The sequence below is a fragment of the Haliotis rufescens genome, unplaced genomic scaffold (genome assembly GCF_023055435.1).
Source record: "Haliotis rufescens isolate VD_foot unplaced genomic scaffold, xgHalRufe1.0.p SCAF_29, whole genome shotgun sequence".
NCBI lineage: Eukaryota > Metazoa > Mollusca > Gastropoda > Lepetellida > Haliotidae > Haliotis > Haliotis rufescens.
Window position 1 is genome coordinate 2,907,970 of NW_025963990.1, and position 26,397 is coordinate 2,934,366.

The 26,397-nt window shown below is 40.8% G+C and overlaps 2 protein-coding genes across 3 annotated transcripts in view; both read left to right on the forward strand.

The window, feature by feature from the left end:
* LOC124124640 (GRB10-interacting GYF protein 2-like) overlaps positions 1-26,397 on the forward strand; it is a 137,733-nt gene that overhangs the window by 91,316 nt on the left and 20,020 nt on the right. The window lies entirely within an intron of this gene.
* The window catches only part of LOC124144402 (GRB10-interacting GYF protein 2-like), a 45,985-nt gene continuing 20,020 nt past the window's right edge, over positions 433-26,397 (forward strand). The window contains exons 1-17 of the mRNA XM_048402773.1: positions 433-566; positions 10,088-10,138; positions 11,235-11,457; positions 12,242-12,350; positions 13,238-13,364; positions 14,220-14,395; positions 14,978-15,133; positions 16,825-16,916; positions 17,392-17,508; positions 17,778-18,116; positions 19,049-19,163; positions 20,277-20,378; positions 22,305-22,369; positions 22,702-22,859; positions 23,538-23,741; positions 24,868-24,968; positions 25,399-25,499. Coding sequence (XP_048258730.1) covers positions 550-566; positions 10,088-10,138; positions 11,235-11,457; positions 12,242-12,350; positions 13,238-13,364; positions 14,220-14,395; positions 14,978-15,133; positions 16,825-16,916; positions 17,392-17,508; positions 17,778-18,116; positions 19,049-19,163; positions 20,277-20,378; positions 22,305-22,369; positions 22,702-22,859; positions 23,538-23,741; positions 24,868-24,968; positions 25,399-25,499 — 2,253 coding nt within the window. The 5' untranslated portion in view covers positions 433-549. The remainder of the gene's footprint in view (positions 567-10,087; positions 10,139-11,234; positions 11,458-12,241; positions 12,351-13,237; positions 13,365-14,219; positions 14,396-14,977; positions 15,134-16,824; positions 16,917-17,391; positions 17,509-17,777; positions 18,117-19,048; positions 19,164-20,276; positions 20,379-22,304; positions 22,370-22,701; positions 22,860-23,537; positions 23,742-24,867; positions 24,969-25,398; positions 25,500-26,397) is intronic.

Below are 26,397 nucleotides of genomic sequence, written 5' to 3' on the forward strand. Positions count from 1 at the left end.
ATTATGATCCATTCATTGACCAAGTTCTTTGTCTTTATTCCATTGCTGCTGTAAAGACCTGCTGATGTCACATAACCACGTCTCCCTCCCACGAAAAATCACACAGATCTACCTTACTTAAAAAATTTCATGAAATTCATTTTGTATTTTATTTCCATGATATCAGGGCATAAACATTTACATTTGCATAGTAATTATGGTTTATCTTTCTTCCTTTGGCTGTCAATTAGTTGTGTTCATTGTGTTGGACATTGTTGCAGACCCGGACCAACATGTCTGTGCCGTCACCGACACAACCTCTCCACACAACCTCCTGACACAACCTCCTGACACAACCTCTCCACACAGCCTCCTGACACAACCTCCTGACACAGCCTCCTGACACAGCCTCCTGACACAACCTCCTGACACATCCTCCTGACACAACCTCCTGACAGCCTCCTGACACATCCTCCTGACACATCCTCCTGACACAACCTCCTGACACAGCCTCCTGACACAACCTCCTGACACAGCCTCCTGACACAGCCTCCTGATATTCACTTCTAGATGGAAGATTGTTTAAGGTAGGTGATTTTATACCAATGGTAGCCACCGTATTCGCCATAAAACCACCCCAGTCCAATATTACATTTACATGATAAGGTCCTATTTTCTTGTGTATATTGTCCATCAATGTATAACTATTATCAAACAAGCTTTGGTGTCACCAATGTCTAAACTAAGTTCCTTCTCTACCGCTATATGCCTGACAACAGGTTTAAGTTGTTGTGGCTAGACCTAGGACACTTATTACGGCTAATACGGTGCTAACATTTTGTCTCTGACATAAAAGTGTGTTTAGATTTTTTGTTTGAATTGTCTTGTAATATATCATACAAAGGAATGCATAGAATCTCATCATTTGTCAGGAGAAATCTACATTTGGCAGGGCATTATAGACTTGCTCGGGATGTTTTCCATATTTATGTTTCAATGCAGTGTCATACGAGAAACTAACCATGTTTTTCATGTGAAAGTAGGGTTGGGTCTTTGCATCTGTTTCAGTATTACATGTCCGTATACCATGTATACCCATGTGTATATTGCTGTATCAACCCATTGTTGTTGGGGTTAACATAGCCTTGCTCCAAGTCTGTACTGAATGATAAGTCCATGTATGTATAGTCATTGTTTACTTTGGATAGGCAAGTCTAGATAAGCAGACAGTACTCTTAGGAACAACTTGTTGTTACTATTTTTAAAATCTAGGAATGATCTTTTAAACTAATAATCATTTCCTTCGAGACGTGTCAAATCAGTGTTGTCAGTATGTATACACGGGTGATAATACCGTACATCCTGTGATTAACTGACTGGCACATAAAGAGTCCTGTTTATTTCTTGACCCTTGGGGTATTTTTACTTGCTAAACTATAATTATATGAAATGTTATATAAATGTTACACAATGATAACTTATAAAAGCCCTTGCTGTGCATCTAATTATTATATTATATGCGTTAAACTACAAACAATGATTGCATGGGTCGTTATTCATATCAGTCACTGGATTATCTGGTCCAAACTGGATTATTTACAGACTCCCATCATACAGCTGGAATATTGCTGAGTGTGGCGTTAAACAACAAACAATGATTGCATAAGTCATTATTCATATCAATCACTGGATTGTCTGGTCCAGAGGCAACTATTTCAAGGCATGCTGTCATATAGTGGAATACTGCTGAGTGCGGTGTTAAACAACAAACAATGATGGCATGGGTCGTTATTCATATCAATCACTGGATTGTCTGGTCCAGAGGCAACTATTTCAAGGCATGCTGTCATATAGTGGAATACTGCTGAGTGCGGTGTTAAACAACAAACAATGATGGCATGGGTCGTTATTCATATCAATCACTGGATTGTCTGGTTCAAACTGGATTATTTACAGACTCCCATCATACAGCTGGAATATTGCTGAGTGCGTCATTAAAAAACAAACACTGATTGCATAAGTCATTATTTGTATCAGTCACTGGATTGTCTGTGAGTATTTCAATGGCATGTTAACATATCGATGGGATAAAGAAAGGGGTTATGCTGGAGATTTTATTAGCATCCACATGATGAACTGTTCCTGAAACACACGATATTTTATGTATTTGACTTGTACCATATGTTTGCGTGTTTTGTCAATTGACTTGCCTTTTCGTGTGTTTGTGATGGGTGCCAGTGGATAAACCTGGATTCATCACTATTTGATAGTGACTCATATACAAATGCTTAAGATATGGTCGGAATCGTACAATTGACTTACCTTTTCGTGTGTTTGTGATGGGTGCCAGTGGATAAACCTGGATTCATCACTATTTGATAGTGACTCATATACAAATGCTTAAGATATGGTCGGAATTGTACAATGGACTTGCCTTTTCGTGTGTTTGTGATGGGTGCCAGTGGATAAACCTGGATTCATCACTATTTGATAGTGACTCATATACAAATGCTTAAGATATGGTCGGAATCGTACAATGGACTTGCCTTTTCGTGTGTTTGTGATGGGTGCCAGTGGATAAACCTGGATTCATCACTATTTGATAGTGACTCATATACAAATGCTTAAGATATGGTCGGAATTGTACAATGGACTTGCCTTTTCGTGTGTTTGTGATGGGTGCCAGTGGATAAACCTGGATTCATCACTATTTGATAGTGACTCATATACAAATGCTTAAGATATGGTCGGAATTGTACAATGGACTTGCCTTTTCGTGTGTTTGTGATGGGTGCCAGTGGATAAACCTGGATTCATCACTATTTGATAGTGACTCATATACAAATGCTTAAGATATAGTCGGAATCGTACAATGGACTTGCCTTTTCGTGTGTTTGTGATGGGTGCCAGTGGATAAACCTGGATTCATCACTATTTGATAGTGACTCATATACACATGCTTAAGATATGGTCGGAATCGTACAATTGACTTGCCTTTTCATGTGTTTGTGATGGGTGCCAGTGGATAAACCTGGATTCATCACTATTTGATAGTGACTCATATACACATGCTTAAGATATGGTCGGAATCGTACAATGGACTCGGCTACTAGTAGAGATTTCTTGTCATTGCCGGTATATGTGATTATTTGTGTTATCTATGTAATTGATCCCAACAATAAGACTTGGTTGATCAAGATGCTTTCCAGCAATGCTTGTTGAACAGGTCTATGACTTGCATCACTTCAGGCTTTCCTCACTCATTAAACTGATGTACTTCCCATGTACCAAGCCTGCATGGATCGCTGCTCATAATATCAATCATTATCTGGGGTTACTGGGTTAGAACTGTTCGTAAGAGGCGAGCACACGGGATGGGTGGTCATACTTGGTGGTTTAGTTGATTGTGTTTCATTATACACCGGCCATGTGTATTGTTGCTTACTAGGGCTGGGACAGGTAACTCGGGTACTCGGGTCGGGTGGGTACTGAGTAGGACCCGAGTACCCACAAGACTACCCGGACCTGTTGTTATAGGGCAGGGATGGGTAACTCGGGTACTCGGGTCGGGTGGGTACCGAGTAGGACCCGGGTACCCGCAGGACTACCCGGACCTGTAGTTAGCCCTGTGATATATTGTTTATTGACAAAATTTCACTTTATAACTACATGGTTACACAACAATTTTAAGTCTCTAATGTTCGCATTTCTTCATGACTATGAGCACGTCCCTTCTGACTTATACATGTTTGAACAAAGCTAAAACTTCAGGCAACTTCAGTGTATGCTTGACCACATCATTTTATATGTGTATCTAAATATATTCTGCCAGGGCTACTGTCAAACTATTCCAAATCGGACATTTTGTACCTATCTCTTGACACCAACAGCGGGTACCCGGGTAGGGTCGGGTAATAGGGATGTGGGTACCCGGGTAGTAAATTTGGACTCGTCCCAGCCCTATTGCTTACAATATCAATCATTGGATTGTCTGGTCCTGACTTGATTATCTTCAGGTTGTGGTCATGTAGCTGAGTGCAGAGTAAACAAACAAACAAACAAATCAGAAATAAGGACATGGGCTGAGGTCAGTGGGTGCACGATGCAGTACAATAGGTGGCCAAGCATGGTCGGGTGGTCAGGCTCGCTGACTTGGTGGATGCAGGTCATCAAATCCCAGTTCATATCCCAGTTGCGTGGATCAATGCTCATGATGTCAATCAGTGGATTTCCTTCTGATACAGTGTTTTTAGTAATACCACATACTACTCAAGTTTTGGTGGGGATATTACGGGGTAAGCCTTGCAGTCGTCTAACATTTAGTCCCAGAGATCTTTTTCAAAAATATATATCTACAAAATACAAAATATAATCCAAATGGAGCCCAGAACAATGCTGAATGTCCGGAGCTGAGGCAATCTAGACTTGCCAAAGCACTCCAGACTTGAGTTGGATTCATTTTTTAATTTGTTCTCTAGGGTCTAACCTAGCAGGGTGTTCCACAAAGCAATCTTAACCCCGTGACTGTAGTAATTTTATGTTACAGTAGGGGAGTTGTGATAGTTTACGTGACAGGTTCCCCGTTTCCTTGATGGTCTAACATGATGGGCTCCCAGTTTCCTTGATGGTCTAACATGACAGGCTTCAAGTTTCCTTGATGGTCTAACATGAGATGGTCTAACATGACAGGTTCCCAGTTTCCTTGATGGTCTAACGTGACAGGTTCCCAGTTTCCTTGATGGTCTAACATGATAGGCTCCCAGTTTCCTTGATGGTCTAACATTACAGGCTCCCAGTTTCCTTGATGGTCTAACGTGACAGGTTCCCAGTTTCCTTGATGGTCTAACATGATAGGCTCCCAGTTTCCTTGATGGTCTAACATGATAGGCTCCAAGTTTCCTTGATGGTCTAACATTACAGGTTCCCAGTTTCCTTGATGGTCTAACATGATAGGCTCCCAGTTTCCTTGATGGTCTAACATGATAGGCTCCCAGTTTCCTTGATGGTCTAACATGATAGGCTCCCAGTTTCCTTGATGGTCTAACATGATAGGCTCCCAGTTTCCTTGATGGTCTAACATGACAGGCTTCTTGTTTCCCTGATGGTCTAACATGACAGGCTCCCAGTTTCCTTGATGGTCTAACATGATAGGCTCCCAGTTTCCTTGATGGTCTAACATGACAGGCTTCTTGTTTCCCTGATGGTCTAACATGACAGGCTCCTAGTTTCCTTGATGGTCTAACATGACAGGCTTCTTGTTTCCCTGATGGTCTAACATGACAGGCTCCCAGTTTCCTTGATGGTCTAACATGACAGGCTCCTAGTTTCCTTGATGGTCTAACATGACAAGCTCCCAGTTTCCTTGATGGTCTAACATGACAGGCTGCCAGTTTCCTTGATGGTCTAACATGACAGGCTCCCAGTTTCCTTGATGGTTTACGTGTGGTGTAGTGTGACAGACTATGAATACTGAATATTTACTTGACAAATGACACAATTATTTACAAAACTTACGTTTCCAATAATCTGGTTGTGTGCTTTCGTGTGCAAGCTGGTAAAATTGGCAAGGTAACTTTGCTGGCACAATCTTGGGGTCTTATAATCATTGTTTCTATGTCTGACAATATCAATTTATTAATTAAACACCGTATAACCGCATTCCATCAATGTTTTATGCCCGTTTGTCGCTTGACATCTGGTACCGTTACAAACCACGACGATTTGCATAGGCCTACTTACCATCTGTAAGTGTAAATATTTTACTTATTGCACATCCTTATCGATTGACAGTTATTGCTCATTGTAAATGTCAAATTATGTTGGTCTTTCCACCTTATGCACCGATGCTCTATGACACATGAATAGGGTATTGATGTAGTAATATGAATATTTTTGCGCATCATGTGTCTTCACAATTTCACTCCCTAAGAATTTGCCATGCACGCGAAACAATAATCTCGCAAGGTTGCATACTGACATGTTATTGGTGCATTTAACTCACATCCAGTTTCAAAGTACCTATGTAAAGTATTGTTATATTTGTGATGTAGTGTGACAGACTATGAATACTGAATATTTACTTGTGAATAAGTTAATTGTTTTGCAATTCAATGACAAAATGACACAATTACTTACAAAACTTACCTTTCCAATAATCTGTCTTCTAAAGAGACTGCTGTAGGATAATGGATGGCATAGTTGTCAGACACGACATCACCACACGATATCACCTCAGCCTTCAGGAGATGGTTCCATGTAATTTTGAATGTTTTGTTTGTGTTAATGGCTGTTGTCAGCTGTGTTTGGGTCAAATGACCGCATTAAGAGAACCTGCCTCATAATATCTGATCAGGTATCTGTTAAGTAAAGAAATGATTCACTTAATCATGTCGATGGGTTTTATTGCATGTATGTCACCGATTAACCACAGTACAGTGTACAGCTAAATACACTGAGTACTTCAAACCCACAGTCATGTCAATTAAGATAAATAGATTCACATTTAATGTGGACATACACAGTGGAGTAGTCTGAACCTGTACTATATAAGGACACTGGAGTCCGTTGTAAGTTACAAGCCTTTGTGTTACTGTAAGAAAATGTAAAAGATTTTCTTATCTACGGCATATGTCATGTATGTGTTGTATGTATATTTAAACCAACAAACTAGTCCTAAGAAAGGAAAAGTAAGATGCATTCCCAATGAGCTAATAATATCACATTAAGTTGAAATAATCCCACTATAGCTTGAACACTTGAAGTCAAATATTGATTAATATTATGTTGTCAATCTAACATACTAAATTTTATCAAGTTATGCAAATATCATGAATTAATGGGAGCATTTGAGATAGTCCTGCACTTACAGTTACAAGTTGTTTGTTTTGTGGGTTAGCATATTTGTTGAACACTGATGTCAAAGTACTTTCATCGAGTATCAGATACAAATCCAAGCAATGCAACTTATTTTGATGTGACTTGTTAGCTATAGGGTTCAATAATGTTCAAGATGAGATGAAATGACTGACCACATGGTCGTCTGTTAGCCTAGATGTTTGTAAAAGATTTGTGTTGACTTTGCAGCATTGCTGTATGTTATAAGTGATGCAACTTGAGACATATTACCAGCTTGAAAAGTGATAACGTGAAAGGATGCCCCCCACCCACACCTCCATGGTCTGAAATTCTACTAGCCCTTAGGACAGCTTTACTATGAGACCATCTGACTCGGCCTTTTGGGCAATATTGGCAATGTTGCAGTTTTCTCATGGGATTTATTTTCCAGGACATTGACTGATTTTCTCCTGAAGATTCTTTAAAAAGTATTTGGTCATAATATAATAGAAGGTCTTATCAACATGATACAAAATATCCTATCAGGAATATATCTAGACCTGCAGAGAGGCTGACATTTTGACGCCAAGACTGCAGTATTCCTTAGTATTTATTACTAATATGACTTCCTCATTACAGGATCAATAAGGAAAAGACGTCAATGTTTTAGTCATTAATTATTAAAATGCCTCTGAATTTAAGAAAATAAGAACTTAAAAAAAAATCCCACCTTTTGAAGAGAGAAAATATGTTGATAATATTACAGGGAAGGAAACACTGTGATCCATCTTCCTGAAGCCTGGCAAATGTGACCACACTTTTATGTTTGTTTCAGTATCAGTTTACAATTGTTGATAAAGAGGGAAGGACTACTTCAATGTACCCGTGAAGATCCGGGGTAGAATAGGTCTAGAGCAACCCATGCTTGCCGTGAAAGGCGACTATGCTTGTCGTAAGAGACAACTAACGGGATCAGGTGGTCAGGCTCCCTGACTTGGTTGATGCATGTCATCGTATCCTAATTGCGTGGATCGATGCTCATGATGTCAATCACTGGATTGTCTGGTCGAGACACGATTGTTTACAAACCACCGTCATATAACTGGAATATTGCTGAGAGCGGCGTTAAAACAACAAACAAACAAAACTACTATAATGATGAACTTATTTCCATACAGACACAAGGATGGTGTTGCTTCTCAAAGATATTGATTTGTTATGAAGAATATAATAATCATATTCAACTATTTCTCCAAATTTTATTTAGATTTAAAGATAAGCTTCTTCATGTACTTCTTTGTAAGTCACTTTAATGATAAGGTATTTGATTAACGAAGGAAATAATTTCATTTGCATTGATAACCCCATGAGAATAAGATCTATCATGTTAAACACTTGTTTAGGTTTCTCATGTTCTATATCATGAATAATTGAGTGTTTATCAATGACAGGTAGTAATGCCCTTTTTCATGTGTATCTTGCTGTGAATATATGAATGATATATGTGTAAAGGCATCTTATATTCTCTCATGTTTATTCTGTTTCTGAAAAAAATCTACCATTGGGACAAAGTCCTATATTTGACACAAACGATTCACTATGAACAATTACGTGAAGTAGCCGTGTCATACTAGTGGCTACATCATGTGAATACCCATCAACACCCGTGAAGATCCGGGTGGAAAAGAGGTCTTCAGCAACCCATGCTTGCCATAAGAGGCGACACTGCTTGTTGTATGACTTAAGGCGACTAACATGGTTGGTGGTCAGGCTTGCTGACCTGGTTGATGCATGTCATTTTATCCCAATTGTGAAGATTGATGCTCATGATGTCAATCACCAGATTGTCTCGTCCAGACTTGATTAGTTACAGAAAGCCGCCATATGGCTGTAACATTTCTGAGTGCGGCATTAAACAACAGACAAAAGACAAACAATATCACTCAACCTCTTTGATTGCTTTTATTATCCGAAGTGGGATGGGTGATAAAGGAATGTTTGGCCGTCCGCTTCTCAATGGGGACACATTTTCTCAAAAACTTAGGACTCCTGTTTTTTTTTATGATAGTTAGGATTTACTTCCATATTAATCACTTCTATAAGTACTGTATGAACAAACAATACTCCAATGTGCCCCATGGCGGGGGATAGTGATAACGCTCTTTTCTTGTTACTTTTAATACAAACCCAGTTTTGGTGTACTGAACTCAGCTTTTGTCTCTTAAAATATCATGTTCTGACTTGTTGGCTAGGCAGTAAACCAGTATTACTTCCTTATATTTTCTGGGGTGTTAAGTAGCTCAGTGATTAAAATGTTTTCTCGTCAGACTGGATTTTGATTCATTGTGTAAAATTCAAGTCATTCATTACTCATTTTCTAGTTCATTTTGATATTGGTTCATTGTGAAAATGTGTTGTAAAACTGCAATGCTTTGTTTTCCATGAAACTTAACATTTGGTATGGACCCATTCCCCATGTAAAGACTGAAACTAGAGGCAATAATGAAATACTATTACTAAAGATTGTTGTGGAGGCAGCGATACCTCACTCTATACAGATTTATCTAGGATTCCAAACTTGAGGGCCTTTGGCAGGCAACTTGGGAAAACAGTGTGATATTGTTAAAAGATTGGACTGAGGAATGGAGAATTTTTACTGTCGCCACTGAGCTGATGTAGATAAACCCCTGCTTTACTGATGTAGGTTTATTCAGGGTTTTACCAGATGCATAATATCATGTCCTTGACATAAAAATCGAAAATTTACGCACATAATGTACCCTGCATATCCCATGGGATGCTCAAAAAGTATGGCTGTTTGAATAATTAAGTACAATTCGGCTGTAGTTGTGGTTGCATACATATGGAATGTACTTTACACATCCAATTTACTTCACTCAATCAAGGAAATCCCCATCCATAATAATGCTTATTTATCTTATTTGTTGTTGGTACAGTTGTCACTTTAAACAACCAAATCAATAGAAAAATGCTGGTATATCCCCTGTATATCATGTTACAAGTATTATCTGTCATTTTCAGATGCCAGGGGTCTCCATTTATTTCAAATTCAGTGCACAGATATATTGTTTGTGTTGGGTTGAAGGTTACATTGATTTATTTAGATCTGTTCAGAGGCCGATATTTGGCCCCATGTCAGCAGCAAATGAAAGTTAAAATTGAATTAAAATTTTCCCAATTCCTCAGATTTTATGTAAATAATATTTCTGTATCTGATGATTTGATTATGTCTTATTTTCTTTATTTTTTTCAGCTATTCAACAAATATTAAAATGGCAGATACTCTCAAATTTGGCCCTGAATGGTAAGTACATACACAAAGGGGTTTATCTCTGTAAGGCCACATTTTTTTAATTGCTTTACGGAATTTTTATGGGAAAATACCTGTCGGTAATAAGGAGAAACCTATCGATATATGCGATAGTCCAATCATATTTAGCACAGGAAAGTGGGCTTGATGTGGCAAAGGTGGAAACAAGACTTTGATTTAAAAGGCTAGTGGACGCTCTTGCCAGGGAAGATGTATCGTGTCATGAACAACAAACCTTATTTTCACTCCCAATGTTTCCTTGATGTTGACTTCTTTGGATCCTTGCTTGGAAAATATTTTTATGGTGGAACATTCATCTTATTGGCAGGATATAGAAAAGATTCTGAATTTTTCTTTTGTCCATTTCAACAAAAAGTTAGGGTTAGCGGATCCGTAGAGCAACTGAAAAAATAAAGTGTGGCCTTGAAAACAGAAGTTTCAAGTTACTGGAACCATGATATGTACAATGACGATTGTATTAAACCGTGTTCAAGCTACCATGCATTGTTGAACACGTTAAATAAGAACAGTGTCTAAAACAAAATTTGTTATGTTTAATATATGAATGACAAAGAGGAAGAGTATTTATTGAAGATAAGTAATATATGCATGGCGTATTAATGAGGGGCGAGGTGTTTGATGGTGTGTGCTGACTTTGAATGAGCACCTAGCTACAACACTGTCAGATTATGAAACAGCTGCAGAATATTGCTGAACCAGAGTCAAAATAAGACTCAATTCCTCACTGTAGATGTGTATTGTGTGATATAGCTGAGGCTGTATATTACAATGTGTGAAATTAAGCGTAAAAGTCCAGGTGATATGACTTAAATGCTGTTTCACCACCCCACCCCACCCCACCCCTTTTTTTCTTGCATATTTGCTTAAAAGTTACTTCTCTGATATTTATTGATAATTGATTGATACATAGTTAGTGATTAGCGATCTCCATGATCTATATCGATAGCCAGTGTATAACCAGCCAGTGTATAGTGTTGACACACTAACTTCCACCGTGTCACTACTCTTGAGAGCCATTCATAATGATGGATGTAGAATATTGTTAAAATGCCTTGCTCGTGTTCCCCAGGCTCCGACAGCTGTCTGGCGGGAACAGTGTTGCATCTCCCCCGCCCACACCTGGGTTAGGGGGCAAATTCAAGCTAGCAGAATACAGATATGGGCGGGAGGAGATGCTAGCCCTCTTTCACAGTAATTACAAAGCCCCTGAAGACCTTGTCAACTTCCCGCCAGTCTACGTTGAAGAGGCGCAGAAACCACTAGCTCTAATTTCTCTAACTGAGGAAGAACAGGTAAGGGATTAAAATGCTTTTGAGGACTTGTTTAGTATTATTCATTTTAAGTGCCATGGGTGGATTCCAGGTGAGAATGTTCCCAGCAACCTATGTTGGTCATAAAGACGCCACTTGATGGATTGGGTAGTCTAGGTGAGTTAAATAGTGTGTCATTGTACCAGGACGTCGTGGATCATTGCTCACAATATCAATCACCGGATTGTGTACAGAGATATGAGCTAAAGGAAGGACCAGGGTTTGATCCCTGGCCGCGTCGTACCAAAAGACTTTAAAAGATGGTACTTGTTGTTACCCTGTCTGGCGCTCGGCATTTAGGGGCTAAAACAAGGACTGTGTCGGCTCGGAGTCAGTAAACTGTGTCTAAGTGGGGTATTCATGTTATACTGCGGCATGGTATCTTAGTGGGCTAGCACTATAAATGGGCATCAGTTCGGACTAGTTCAAGCAGCCACACACACAAACACACATAGACGTGCATACTCGTTGCACCTTACCTCACCTAAGTTTCTCATTGACATTTTGCAGGTAGGATCAAAGAGGAATATACATTTTTCTATGTAAAGTCTTTAAGGATAAAATGCTAGTCAATGTCAGAATCTGGCAACATTTCCTTTTGTCCCGCATCCTCAGCTAATAATTGTCCACATGCTAAAACAAAGATCAACTGAAAATTGGTATGAGGCTGTTTCAGGAGAGTTTTTTGAACTGACTGCTCAGCTATTATGAGAACCCTTGGTCACCCTGGACATGAATTATCACAAGTTTCTGTTTCCTTTTACAGAGGTTGATGTCTCAGTCTGTGAACAGTACAACAGTGCTCCGGTCCATGGGTCGAGGGGGGCAGCCAGTCCGAGGGGGCAGAGGGGGTGGAGACCGGGGGAGAGGCAGAGGTAGGCACCCAACAATCACCTGGTGACCACAGGGGTTGAAACAATGCACTAACGTCGCAATATATGTATCACTGTGTTGTGAACAACGTGATCCTTGCCAGAGTACCCTTGGCTAAGATGACATACTCGTGACCGAACAAGGCAAACAAAGGTCAAATCTTTTCACAGGATCTTTTTTAGATAGGTTTTATGACAACACAAATACATGATCAGATTGAATAATGAATATTGCTGAAATGTTAGTCAGAAGTAGTTTGTGAACCATCTGATGTGCAGATATTATTGAAACCATTTATCGAAGACTAGATATATCGATCTAGAATGAGAGACATCATGATCCCGAGCTTGATATGGCAGTGCCTTGGTGTATCGTTTCAGCCCTCTGTGAGAACTGTTTGGCTTCAGTTAGTGAGAATACCTGTTTATGAATTCTGTGTTATTTAAGACTGGAAGGGGCACGAGTGGCCCAGTCGTCTAAGGCTCTGCGATTCACTGTGCAGAGTTGCGTCCCTTGGGCATGTCAGAAACCTATGATTGTGGGTTGGAATCCTGGTTCGCCCCGATTATGTTTCTAGGTTTGTCGGCATCATACCCGTGCTTGTGGGTTTTACTGAAGTGGTAAACGTCCGAGACCTGCATCACTTCAGGATTTCCTCCCACTTTAAGCTGACACACCGTGACATAACTGGAATAATATTAAAAGCGGTGTTAAACCCAACTCACTCACTCACTCAAGGCTGGAATTAAGACCTTACTTTGAGATTTTCCATGATGTGTTTAAAGTACTTCAGAAATTCATCTCCATGTACAGTGTTCAAATATCCATCACCAGATACTGTAGATATAAGTGTGAAGTAATTCATGATGGTTGTGTCATTCTTACGAAGATGGCACTTTTTCAGGGCGGGGACGAGGCGATGGTTTCCCTCCAAGAACTCAGCCCTTTGACCAAGCAGAGAACGGCGGTGGTTTTGGGAGATCGCGGGGTCAGAACAAAGATGGATGGGAAGAAGTGTAAGCCTGATGCCGACAGCTGACTGTGTTTTTGATGCAGATGATGACATTTTAAGAACAGCCGTTATGGTTGCCAAGTTGGAAGTGTCAAAATGTTCTATATGTAGAAATGGTTAAGGCCATTTTTGATTTGACTTTTGGATAGTTGTTACTGAACTTGGGATATTATCTCTTGGCCAGACTTAGTTGGAATATATTTTGGGATAATTTCGTCAAGGTCACTAGTAATCCAAATATCAAACATGTTGTGAACATTAAGATTATTTCAGAGTACCTAGCAACAAGATCATAATCAGTAATTACTGCTGAATCATTGACACCTTCACCAACATATTCTTCAGGAATTGAAATTACCTTGAGTCAGCTTGTCCGAACATAGTAAGATTCAGGAAAGAATCGTGACATTTCCGTATTGTCTACAACTTTTACCATTAGGAAGATTGACTTTACTGCCATTTGCCATCAGACTACTGGTGACGCCATTGAAAACGAAATACACAAAAAATCTACTCGCAGGTTTAGGTACCTTTATCCACCAAGTGATAACGGTTTCAGCACCTACCGAAGTGTCGCATTGAAATAATAAAGAAGTTGAATTCCATAAGTCAACCGAGTCGTCACAAAAACTGCCAGTTTTACTCATCCCTACTACCTTAGTCATACAATAAAGGTGACTACCTTCTCTGACTGTTGCTTCTCAGGTTTCATGATGAGGAAACTTTTGTTCAAGTTTCCTTTCCGTGTGACCTGTTTGGTAAGGTTGTCGTAGAAAACTGATGACACAGTGTCACGCTATCACGGAAATTAACATCAGCAACTGTAAAATATCTATTTCATGTGCATTGCGTTTTCCAGTGGTAAAAAGTATGACCGAAGCTTCTCCACCCGTACTATTGAGGACGTCCAAGCAGGGGGGCGACACCCTCAGTTCTCTCGATCGCTGAGCAGTGATAATTGGCGAGAGAAAGAAGAGACACATGAAGATGATGCAGGAGACTGGCGAAGGGCAGGGCCACAGAAAGAAAGATGGAGTAAGTTGGCCAACAGATGAATATGCTCTTATATTAGAACGGACCACCTCCATGCAATTATTTTGAAAAAAAACCCATTTCACCTCAAATGATTTGATTGTTTTTTTCATAATAGAATATATTCTACTCGAAGTTAAATTTCACCTGAATATTTCCTATGATTATAGGTAATCTGTCGTGACAAAAGTGGGTGTACTTTAACTTCTTCCTAGAGTAGTATCGATAAAATACACTGGATGATCAAGAATGCTTTTTCCTAACGAAACTCGAACACTGAAGGTCGGGTAAAATAGGTCTTCAGCAACCCATCATTGCCACAAAAGTCGACTATGCTTTTTGTAAGAGGTGACTAACAGCATCGGGTGGTCAGGCTCGCTGACTTGGTTGATGCATGTCATCGTATCCCAATTGTGTGGATCCATGCTCATAATGTCAATCACTGGATTGTTTGGTGTAGACTTGATTATTTATAGACTGCCATCATATAGCTGGAATATTGCTGAGTGTGGCATTAAACAACAAAAAAGACTTAAGAAAAATCAGTCCTGACAGTTCTTTTGAGTTGGCATTTTATGTTTTTAGGCACACGGACCAACTGGAGAGAACCTATTGGTCGAGGTGGATTTGATGGTGAGCGGAGACAAAATGGTCCCAATAAAGACCGAACACTTTCGGATGCCGATGTTAAGCACCAGCTGTACAGACGCAGTAGGAGTAGTGAATCATGGGACACGGATGGTACAGTCAACACTCAACCAACCAAACATGGTCATGCCCAAACTTATAAATGTTCAGATTACACGTTCTTCTCAATTCTACTTTGGTAATGCAAGGACAACTTCGTTTAATTGGATTTTCCTTATATACTACTCAAAAGAAGTTAAGCAACACACGATTCTTTCATGTTGCTATGGTTAATCTGTGATGGACTGGCAGTTTCAGATAGTAATATAAAAGAATCAGGTGTTCTTTTACTTCTTTTGAGTTGTATATGATGAAATAAATAGATGTAATATTTACTTTGAAATATCGGTGTAATCTGTGAGGCATTTATACTTTTAGGCAATATACCAGGAAAGTGTCTGTTTCACTTTCTGTGTTTGTATGAGTTACCCTGTTGCACATCATCGTGTTCAGAAGGTTCTGCAACTGGCCTGTGACTCAAAGTGACCTGAGCACACCACTCATCAGAAAACCCACACTTGACCTTAGATGTATGACTGTTGTAGCTTGTGGTAGCATTGGTTTATGGACCGGAGCCGTGGACACCACTACTTTTACGTCAGTACCGGTTATTGATAGTTGGTCACATGTCCATTAGGCAAGAATTCTTTCTTCTTTTTTTTCCAGATTTTGATTTTGGTTTTGGATGGGCTGACAGTTGATTAGGGTTTATCATTACCATGACAACCATATGCACTGAGGACAGTTTATAGCACCAGTGGAGATGTATGTCGTTAAACATTTTTTCTGTTTTAGTCCTGTACAAATTTTGTTGTCAAAGTGATCTTGACCGTTAGTTTCTCCCTCCCTCCCTCTTTGTTTGGCAGATCCGTAAAGCAAGCACAAAGAATGTTAGACCTTATGAAAGTATGGTTGTTTGATGTCTTGTACAAAGTTGTACCCTGCTGCAGAAACAGGGGGAGAGTCCACATGAACTTGTCCTGACTCCCATCAGTTTTCCCATTGAGTTTTCAAGAGTTGCTTCGATGTGGTGTTGCCCACATAATCTCTTGTCATGCATCATGAGCTTGTCGTTAATTGTGTTGGGTAAGGTCTGCAAGTTGCAGAACATTCTGAACACACTCATAAGTATTCATTTGTCAGTATCAGAACATGGAAGTGTGAGATAGACATTGTAGACTTGTGTGTGTCTTGGTAATAATTCTACATATTCTGAAAATCGGAATATTTAGACTCCTACCAATCAGCATGATGAAGGACTCTTTAACAGTATAGGTCCCTCATGACTCAGTCGTGCTGAAATAAATGATTAGAGTGAGGATTAGTTTAAAATAAGGATTAGGACACTGGTCTGAAAACGGTCTGCTTGGAGGGTTGAAAGCCAGTTGTTCAAATACCTAAGCCATATCTTACTCAAACCCTGTCTGAATATACTGAGCAAGAAAAGTTGTGGATCATGAATATGTTTTGGGATATAGTGCTTTTTGTAGTGAAATCTGAGCACACAATTTCATGAACATTTCATGAAAATATTCATGATCCTTTACTTTTTTTGTTCAGTATACATTGAAGATCTGCATTACCCTCCTCAGAAAGCCAACATACTGTTACATAACTCGTGGTGTTCATCTCACCCACTCACTCACTCACCCACCCACACACCCACCCACCCATCAAACATCCCCCACATGTATATTACCATGGCACTTTCACAGAGTTGTGTTTATGCGGACTTGTTCATGTAGATTTGCCTGAATGGAGTGTTCCTGGTGATGATGATATGGAAGAGCTGGGAACGTTCGATGCCAGTGGGGCATTTGTTACTTCTCATCCGAAGGTAGGATGTCAATTCAATTTCATTTTCCTCAGATTATTAAGCTTACTGCAGTCACGCTGTTTTATGAGTTTCTTTGAACAGGTTAAATATTTATATGTATAAATTTTGCAATATTTAAAGGGTCTCTTGACCACCATTAAGTTTGACCGCTGACCTTGTTGACCCATGAAGATTCGGGTTAGAACAGGTCTTCAGCAACCCATGCTTGCCGTAAAAAGCGACTATGCTTGTCCTAAGAGGCGACTTAATGGTTGGGTGGTCAGACTCGCTGACTTGGTTGATGTATGTCATATCCCAATTGCAAGATCGATGCTCATGATGTCAATCACTGGATTGTCTGGTCCAGACTCTATTATTTAAAGACCAATGTTATATAGCTGGACTATTGCTGAGTGTGGAATTAAAAAACAAACCAACAAAACTGACCTTGTTGATATTTGTGCATGTCAGGTTGTCATGATACAGTTGTTTGCAGGGCTTTAGAAATGGAGAGAGTCCGCACTCTGATGTACAGAACACCAATCAGTCACCGTCACAGCCTAACACAGACTTGCCTCCTCAGGGCAAGGAACCACCTCGAGAACAGAGAAGGGTACGCCTGTTGTTTGACTTCTTTGATTATCCAGCTTATTATTACCGTATATACTCTTCAAATCGGCATTAAAACACAACTCACCGTTCCTCATAATAAAGAAGTTGGCATCCATAAATTCTCTTCCTTATGTGTTTGACTTCTTAATGCTATTCAAAGACAAGAATATCTTTCGTGATCTAGAAGGAATATATTGGCACTTCAAATCACATGATCCTGGATGTATGATTTATTAGCATCATTGTCACCAGACATTTCTGAACTTTCAGGATAAGAAGAATCAGCGCTCAACAAGTGCTCCCGAGGTCAAACAAGAAAGTGCTAGTAACCATGGCAACAGCCAGTCTCAGTCTCCACAGCCTGCTGTCAAATCCAATCAGGAACCTAAGAGAATAGATCCCTCAAAATCTGTGCAGTTTGGGGATGTGTCACAAAGTCTTAATGACTCAAACAGTGCTCCAGTTGAACAGACATTAAACACTATGAGTGTGAACCAAGTGAGTGTACCTGTCAAGAAAGTTAAGGGTGGCCTGCCAACAGCGGACAGTGATCCCTTGGATAGATTAAAGGAGGCCGCTGAGAACATGGTAGCCGAAATGACAGCTGAGGTACAAAATATGTGGGGAGACGTGTGTGTGAATCTTCCTAGCGTGTTGCCCTTGTGTCGGCCTTTGTCGTGCCAGGTGGGAGAGAAGGGGTGATATATTGGCTTGTTGATTTCGGTTTTTGATGCCAAGTGGGCGTTGGTGTCAATGTGATGTAGGTTTGATGCCAAGTGGGCGTTGGTGCCAATGTGATGTGGGTGTGATGCCATGTGGGCGTTGGTGCCAATGTGATGTGGGTGTGATGCCATGTGGGCGTTGGTGCCATGTGGGCTTTGGTGCCAGTGTAATGTGGGTGTGATGCCATGTGGGCGTTGATGCCAATGTGATGTGGGTGTGATGCCATGTGGGCGTTGATACCAGTGTGATGTGTGTATGATGCCAAGTGGGCGTTGGTGCCAATGTGATGTGGGTGTGATGCCATGTGGCCGTTGGTGCCAATGTGATGTGGGTTTGATGCCATGTGGGCGTTTGTGCCAATGTGATGTAGGTGTGATGCCATGTGGCCGTTGGTGCCAAAGTAATGTGGGTTTGATGCCATGTGGGCGTTGGTGCCAAAGTAATCTGGGTTTGATGTGGATTTGATGTGGTTAAATGTGTGGTTTCTGGAGGTTCCGGAGTAGAACTCGGAAACCATCAGACATAACTTCACTAAACTTGGTACACACATTCACCGTATGGTGTATATGTGCCTTTAGCTATTTATGATTCCCCCAAAATTGTCTTTTCTTTTATATGAATTTTATAAATTGGACTTGGTCCCTAAACTGAATGAAAGCAGCGGGTTTCATGTCTGGAGCAGAACTTGAAAATTATTAGAGAAATCTTTATGAAACTTGGTAAACACATTCACCATAAACTTTGTTGAGTGGAAGAAGGTTGATGATAATCATGGAAGGTAGAATATCCATGAGATAAAAATGCTGTTTTCTGATCAGGATGAAGAGAACAGGTTACAGAGAGGTCCCATGGACCCTCGGACTCAAGGTGTCCCACTTAGTCATGAAGAGTCCCTCAAGTGGTTTTACAGGGATCCCCAAGGAGATGTCCAAGGTACACATATACCCACAAGGACATCACAAGGGACATGACACGAAACATATCTCTTAGGAGGCATTGTTAGAATATTTAGATTCCCCTGCCAAGGCCTAAAATAGTTATCTGAAGTCCAAGGTGTGGTCCTTACCAAATGTTGAGTGGTACAGGTTAAATCCATGACTTTGAGCACTGGAGTAATGCCAGTCTGTTACTTAAGCCAATACCGTATTCAACGTAATAAGCGCCCAGGGTGCTCTCAAAATTAGAAATAGGGGGCTCTTATTAGAATATTATTTTGGTGACAAAAAAAGAGTTGAAAGATAAATTTTGTGATTTATGAAGACAGCCTGAAATGTTTATGTACGACATATTTTTTTCAAGAATATAATTGCCCAAAATTAAAAGTGCATATAACACACGGCTGGGTATTATACGCGAATAAACAAGTCTTATGTACATTGATCAATCGGAAGGGGTGCTAATTAGGATTGTTCACTAGCCAATATATTATCTTATATCGCTGGGGCGCTAATTAGAGCGGGGCGCTTATTATGTCGAATACAGTAGTTCAAAGCTCCAGTAATAGTTCTAGTAAAATGTCTTTTGGTCCTGTAAGCTTTGCTTAAGTCCATATAATAACACTGAGATCTACTAAAAATGATGTCAAGTGAAAGTTTAGGGCTTGAATACTCAAAAGCTTTTGACACAGACTCAAATAACTTTTAGTGTGTTATATATAATAAGGGGCCTCCTTTATTAGGAAAGATCCTAGTACCCTTGCTTGTCAGATAAGGTGCCTAAAACAGAGTCAAGTTACCGCAATGTTTCCAAAGTAATCAGTCGGGCTCCGCTTGACAAAGTGATCTTAGCGCCATGTTGACTAACATATGGGAGTCTCCATTGCTGGTTTGTCTCTTTGAGATAGATGCCTTCCTGCTGCAATAGTGTTTCCTTGAAGTTTCTGAGCTCTACTTAAACTTACCAGGCTCACAAACACTGGAGATTAAGTACATTACTAGTTTGTAAGATGAAGAGATAACATGTATTGTGTGCAGACCCTGAAATCAGATTTTACTCATCAACTCACTCACTCACTCACCCACTCACCCACGCACTCCACTTTTTCAGGTCCTTTTAACCCAGAGGAGATGGCCCAGTGGTTCAGTGCTGGTTACTTTACAATGAGTCTTCTGGTTAAAAGGGGATGTGATGAACGATTCCAGCAGCTAGGTATGTACAAGTTCCATCACCATTTTGTTCATGCTCATAACGATGTTTAGGTGTGCCGGACCGCCTCCATGGTCTAGTGGTAGAGCGGCCGCCTGGAGAGCTGGAAGTCCTGGGTTCGATCCCCGGTTGTGTCATACCCAAAGACATTAAAAGATGGTACCAATTGTTACCCTGTCTGGCGCTCGGCATTAAAGGGCTAAAGCAAGGGCTGGTCGGCTCGGAGTCAGTATGTTGTGTCTGAGAGGGGTATTCATGTTAAACTGCGGCATGGTATCTCAGTGTGCAAGCATTCTAAAATCAGCATCAGTCTGAACCAGTACAAGCAGCAACACGGACGCACGCACGCACGCACACATGCATGCAGGTTGCTTTTTAAGTGCAATAATCTTGGATGCGGCGTTAAACCCCATTTCACCTCGCTTAACTGTGCCACTTGGAATGAAAGTGTGCCAACGAGATGTATACTATTGATCCATCTTTGAACTTGGTGGATATCTTTTTCCCAAGGTTAGATATGAAGCAGTTATAATTGAGAATGTTTGCCCCCTTCCTTTACTTTGTGTATCCTACAATAAGTGTGTTCATGTGTTCATAAGTTTCCATGTGTTTGCCATGTTTATTTTGGCAAAAGTACAGTTATCACTGGTTTGGCTTTTTCTGTGTGCCCTTGAGGCTCCCCAAACCTATTACCCCTGCCATGAAGTGGAAGGGGGATATAGGAATGGGTGCTGTCCATCTGTCCTTCCGCCAATCCATCCTTCCGTCTGTCTGTCACGTTTCGTTTCCGGAGCAGAACTAAAAAAACATGACATATATCTTAACCAATCTTGTCACATAGATAGGTCTAGTGGAGAACCTTTTGATAGTTTGGGATTTTTTTAAAATGTATTTTTCGAGTTTCCATGGCAACAACTTTGACTTATACTGAAAATGGCGGTAGCGCTGCTTTCCGGAGCAGGTCTTGAAAACCGTACAATATGATTCACCAAACTTGGCACGTAAATAGGTCTGGTGGTGAACTGGTGCCTTTTGATAGTTATATTTTTTGTTAAAAACATTCTTTTCAAGGCTTCCATAGCAACGACTTTGACTTCGACTAAAAATGGTGGTAGTGCTCGTTTTCTGTGGTCTAATGCCTTGCACACAACTGGACATGTCATATTGGTGGGGGATATGAGTATTTCATGCTATTTTTAACCATGCCATTACAAGTTTTGCTTTCTAAAATCCGAGTAAGTTGGAACCTTGATTTAGGTCATTGTCATCGGCATATCGAGCTCTAAGACTGAAAAATGCATTCTAAAGTAACATTCATCCAACTTATTCAACTTCCTTTATGAACGGAGAGATTTACAGTAAACTGTTATTGTTAGAAGCACGTCCATGGGCTAGTGGATACAGCCCAAGGATGTTAAAAGATGGTGCTTGTTGTTACCATGCCTGATGCTTGGTATTAAGGGCATAAAAGAAGGACTGGTCGGCTCGTAGTCTAGTGGGGGATTCATGTTAAAACTCCGGCATCGTATCTCAATGGGCTTGCACTAGTAAACTGGTATTAGTCCGGACTGGTACAAGCCGCCACACACAGACACTGACACATGCATGCGCGTCACTGTATAAGTCATTTTCCTGAGAGAGACATTGCTGACTTTAAAAGTCCAGTTTCCTATCTTGCCGAACTAGGGTGGAATTCTTAAGCTCGATCGTAGCGCCACCAGTGGCTATTACAAGTTATGTCCCTTCTAAGTCTCTCCTATGGACCAATCAGATTGGTCCTCATAATTGCATTTGCTTCAAACGAAATGGCAGCACCCAGTCAAGACAGTCAAATCAATTATCAAGACAGTTTATGAACTGGATTTCGATTTTGTTGCGCAATTTTGATTGGGGACCCATTTCACCTCACTGTTATTTGTACGATTTCAGGAGAGCTGATCAAGAGATGGGGCCGAGTTCCATTCCTAGCTGGCCCAACACCACCTCCATTACTGGTAAGATGGACTTTCACATTCCTTGTGTTGTGATCGTACATGTGAAAGTCAATATTTACTAAAAACAGTGAATAAACTATGAACATGGACTTTCACATTCCTTGTGCTGTGATCGTACATGTCAAAGTCATTATTTACCGAAAACAGTGAATAAACTATGAACAAAACAAATGGTGTATTTTAGTAATTTTTAGTGTCTTTGAACAATGTAGAAGGAAGAAATTATATTTCCTTGAATAGAAAAATATTCAACCCCTTTCAAGCTACAATATGTTAAAAAATAAATCAATTTCCTCCTCCACATTCATTGTTACTCCATGTTTCATTGCCAGAACATCCCAGTAACAGCTGCCAATACTGAAGCCCCCGTAAAACAGACCCCGCCCCCACAGCAGCCAACGCCCACTCCTCCACCCCCTCAGGACCTGCTTGGAATCATACCTCAACAGTTTCTCCTTCAACAGCTCATGCAACAACAGATGCTCATGAGGTAAGGGGAGACCGAAATCTCACAGAGTACCAGGAATATTTGAATAACAGTTTTTGTTCTAGGGCAGAACCCCATCCTGGCTGATGAACTGTGTGGATCAAATAGGCAGTGTGTATTCCTGCACTCACGGCATGCTTCTTTGTTCAACCCATTAACCACTGGCCCAGGCTTCATTATCTTAGCAACCCATGCTTGTCGTAAAAGGTGACTACTGTTGTAAGGGACGACTGACCGCATCGGGTGGTCAGGCTCGCTGACTTGGTTGATGCATGTCATCGTATCCCAGTTGCGTGGATCGATGCTCATGATGTCAATCACTGGATTGTCTGGTCCAGATTTGTTTGTTTACAAACCGCCGTCATATAGCTGGAATATTGCTGATTGCGGCTTTAAACAACAAACAAACAAACAAAACTGATGTGAAATCATAGCTCAACTCAGAAGCTATTGCCACTCTGAAATTTGAGTATTTCTTACCAGAATAGGAATGTTATATGTAACATTCCATCAACAATTGTGAAATTCTTTTAGGATTCAAACAGCTAAACCCAGGACTTGCAGTATAAAGTATTTATGTCCATTCTCAATATGTTTTGGTAGAGGAGTATAAGGAGGCAATAGTTTGCGTCTAAGGACCCTGAGGTGTTTCAAGTGCAAGATGAGTGTTGATTATTGCAGACAGATGCAGGTCCAGATGATGACACAGATGCAAGAACAGGATTCATTCAAGAACATGTCTCCACCACAGCAGCAACAGATGGTGATGCAGATGTTGATGCAGACACAACCTATGTTTATGCAGCAACTTCAGCAGCTACAACAACTACAGCAGCAACAACAACAACAGCAACAACAACAACAACAGAACAGGCTGTCCCCACAGTGAGTTGAATTAGTGTTTGTGCTTTAAGACAGAAGTATGGAGTCATACAAAAGTGCTCTGTCGGCAGTAGGGGTATACCTAGGTCTTTGAGTCCGTGGTACTTTGAAATTAACCAATGAGCCATTGGAATTTGAACCCTTTTGTACCAGAGAGAAATGTATGTTACATGCGAAATACAATCTACATTTTTCATTTGTTTTGTTGATTCAAGCAGCCCTACCTTGTAGTGTCCCCCAGTTCCGCTATGTCAATTATTAACGTATACAGTAAACTACGTTTATAACGAACACGCTTATAACGAACTGACGGATATAACAAACTTATTTTTAGTCCTGGCCATTTGTTGTATACATGCTGTATATATGCTTATAACGAACCGGTTATTATGAACTAAAATTAGTGGTCCCTTTGAGTTCCTTATTATTGTAGATTACTGTATTCTCAATTTATATTTAATATTGTGTGGTTAGGCACTGGTGGCATACAAAGTTGTTGCTGATTTGACTGACCATCCACCCTGGGGTGAATCCTGGTGAAATAGGTCCCCTGCAACTTCTGCTGGTGGTAAGAGGCCAGCCATGAGATCCGGCGCTCGGTGATATTGTGAGGTTAGGCACTGTGGTGGCATACAAAGTTGTTGCTGATTTGACTGACCATCCACCCTGGGGTGAATCCTGGTGAAATAGGTCCCCTGCAACTTCTGCTGGTGGTAAGAGGCCAGCCATGAGATCCGGCGCTCGGTGATATTGTGAGGTTAGGCACTGTGGTGGCATACAAAGTTGTTGCTGATTTGACTGACCATCCACCCTGTGGTGAATCCTGGTGAAATAGGTCCCCTGCAACTTCTGCTGGTTGTAAGAGGCCACCCATGAGATCCGGTGCTCGGTGATATGGTTGATTGGATGTTATTGTACCCCGAGGGCATGGATCACTCCTCACAATATCAATCACTTGATTGTCTGGCCCAGACTAGATTACTTTAGGTACTTTAGGGAGACCGTTAGAAAGCTGGAATATAGAGTGTGTCATTAAACAACAAGCAAACAAAAAGACTGCCCATCCCAATAACGGGGTAGTGCTATGAGTCTGTGCAGAGATGATGTGGAAGCTACCACTGTGTTCCAGGCCGCAGACAGCAGAGGGCACCCCTACTACCTCCCACCCAGCATATCACATGCCCCAGCCTGGCCCTGCTGCAGAAGGGGAGGGGCACCCTCCAGGACAAGGTAAGTCCTCTAAAACCAGGTGTTGACCCGCCATTTAAGATCAAGGGTAAAAGTCACAAGGACTCCAAGGTTTCCATTTTAATTGGGTTATTACATTTTTCACTGGGTAATCTATATTTTTTCACTCATCTATTCATCACTCTATTGGGTTTTTCCCAAAATGAGTAAACATTTTTGATTTATTAATGTAAATAACGCTTGACTCGGAAAGTAAATTAGCTCGTAATTGTGTTTCGGAAATTAGCTCCATTGTACCCATGCTGAAAACGGTTCTTTGGGTATTTACGCGTGCTGTTTTTTATATTTTGAGTTTTTCCTTTAATGCATGTGTTTCTGTACGCAAGTTAATTGAAAGTAATCGTTTTTTGAATATTTTGTTTGGTATTTTACGCCAATACGCTGCTTATCTGTAGCTCTGTGTATGTTGCAGTTGCTTGGTCTCAGCCCAGCAGTGTGTGGGACCTGGAGACGCCGCCCAGTGACATGTCACCCAACACTGTGAACCAGCAGCAACTGGAAAAACTGCAAGCTGTGAGTATTCACCATGTGTGTGAAGGGTCATGCTGTGTCTATGTTATAACTTGTAACTTTCAAAAGTAGTCAGTTCTTGCTCAAAATTGCCATCAAAACCGGACCTGTTGCAGTGCTGCTATGGTTACTGCTTATGAAAATGTTCATCCTTTGATGCATGACTTAGAATGTTGTTACAGTAGCCTCTGTTTAAACTACCATCCACTGTCAGTTCAGACAATTTGGTTTTCTTTGGGTTTCAGGTTGAAGTAATGGTATTTAACACTTTTTTGCCTGACAGACTTATCTCATGTTTCGACTGACTGTAGAATGTGTGGCCCCTCATGTCCGCCTAGACAGTTAGACATATTTGCATGAGCCAGGTTTAATGATTTCTTATGGCAGAGTCGGCACGGGTAGTCCAGGGTGCCATTGTACAAAGCTATCTTAGCGCTAAGGTGATCGTAACTCCCATACCTAACACAGCCTTACAAAGTGCTAAGATTGTTTTGTACAACAGCACCCAGTTGTCTAAGGCTCTGCAGGTCACTGTGCAGAGTTGTGTCCCTTAGTGTGCTGGTATCCCATGATTCACCCTGACTATGACCTTGGTTTCTCCGTACCATACCCTTGCTCTTGGGTTTAATGGGGTGGTCGGGTAGCCTAGTGGTTAAAGCGTTTGCTCACCACGCCGAAGACCCGGGTTCGATTCCCGACATGGGTACAATGCGTGAAGCCGATTTCTGGTGTCCCCCGCCGTGATATTGCTGGGATATTGCTAAAAGCGGCGTAAAACCATACTCACTTGGGTTTCATGGGTTAACGTGGTAGACATTGAAGACCTGTATTCCTCCCATATTACTCTGACATGCTGTGATGGAACAGAAATACTGTTCAAAGTGAGTTAACCCATCTCACA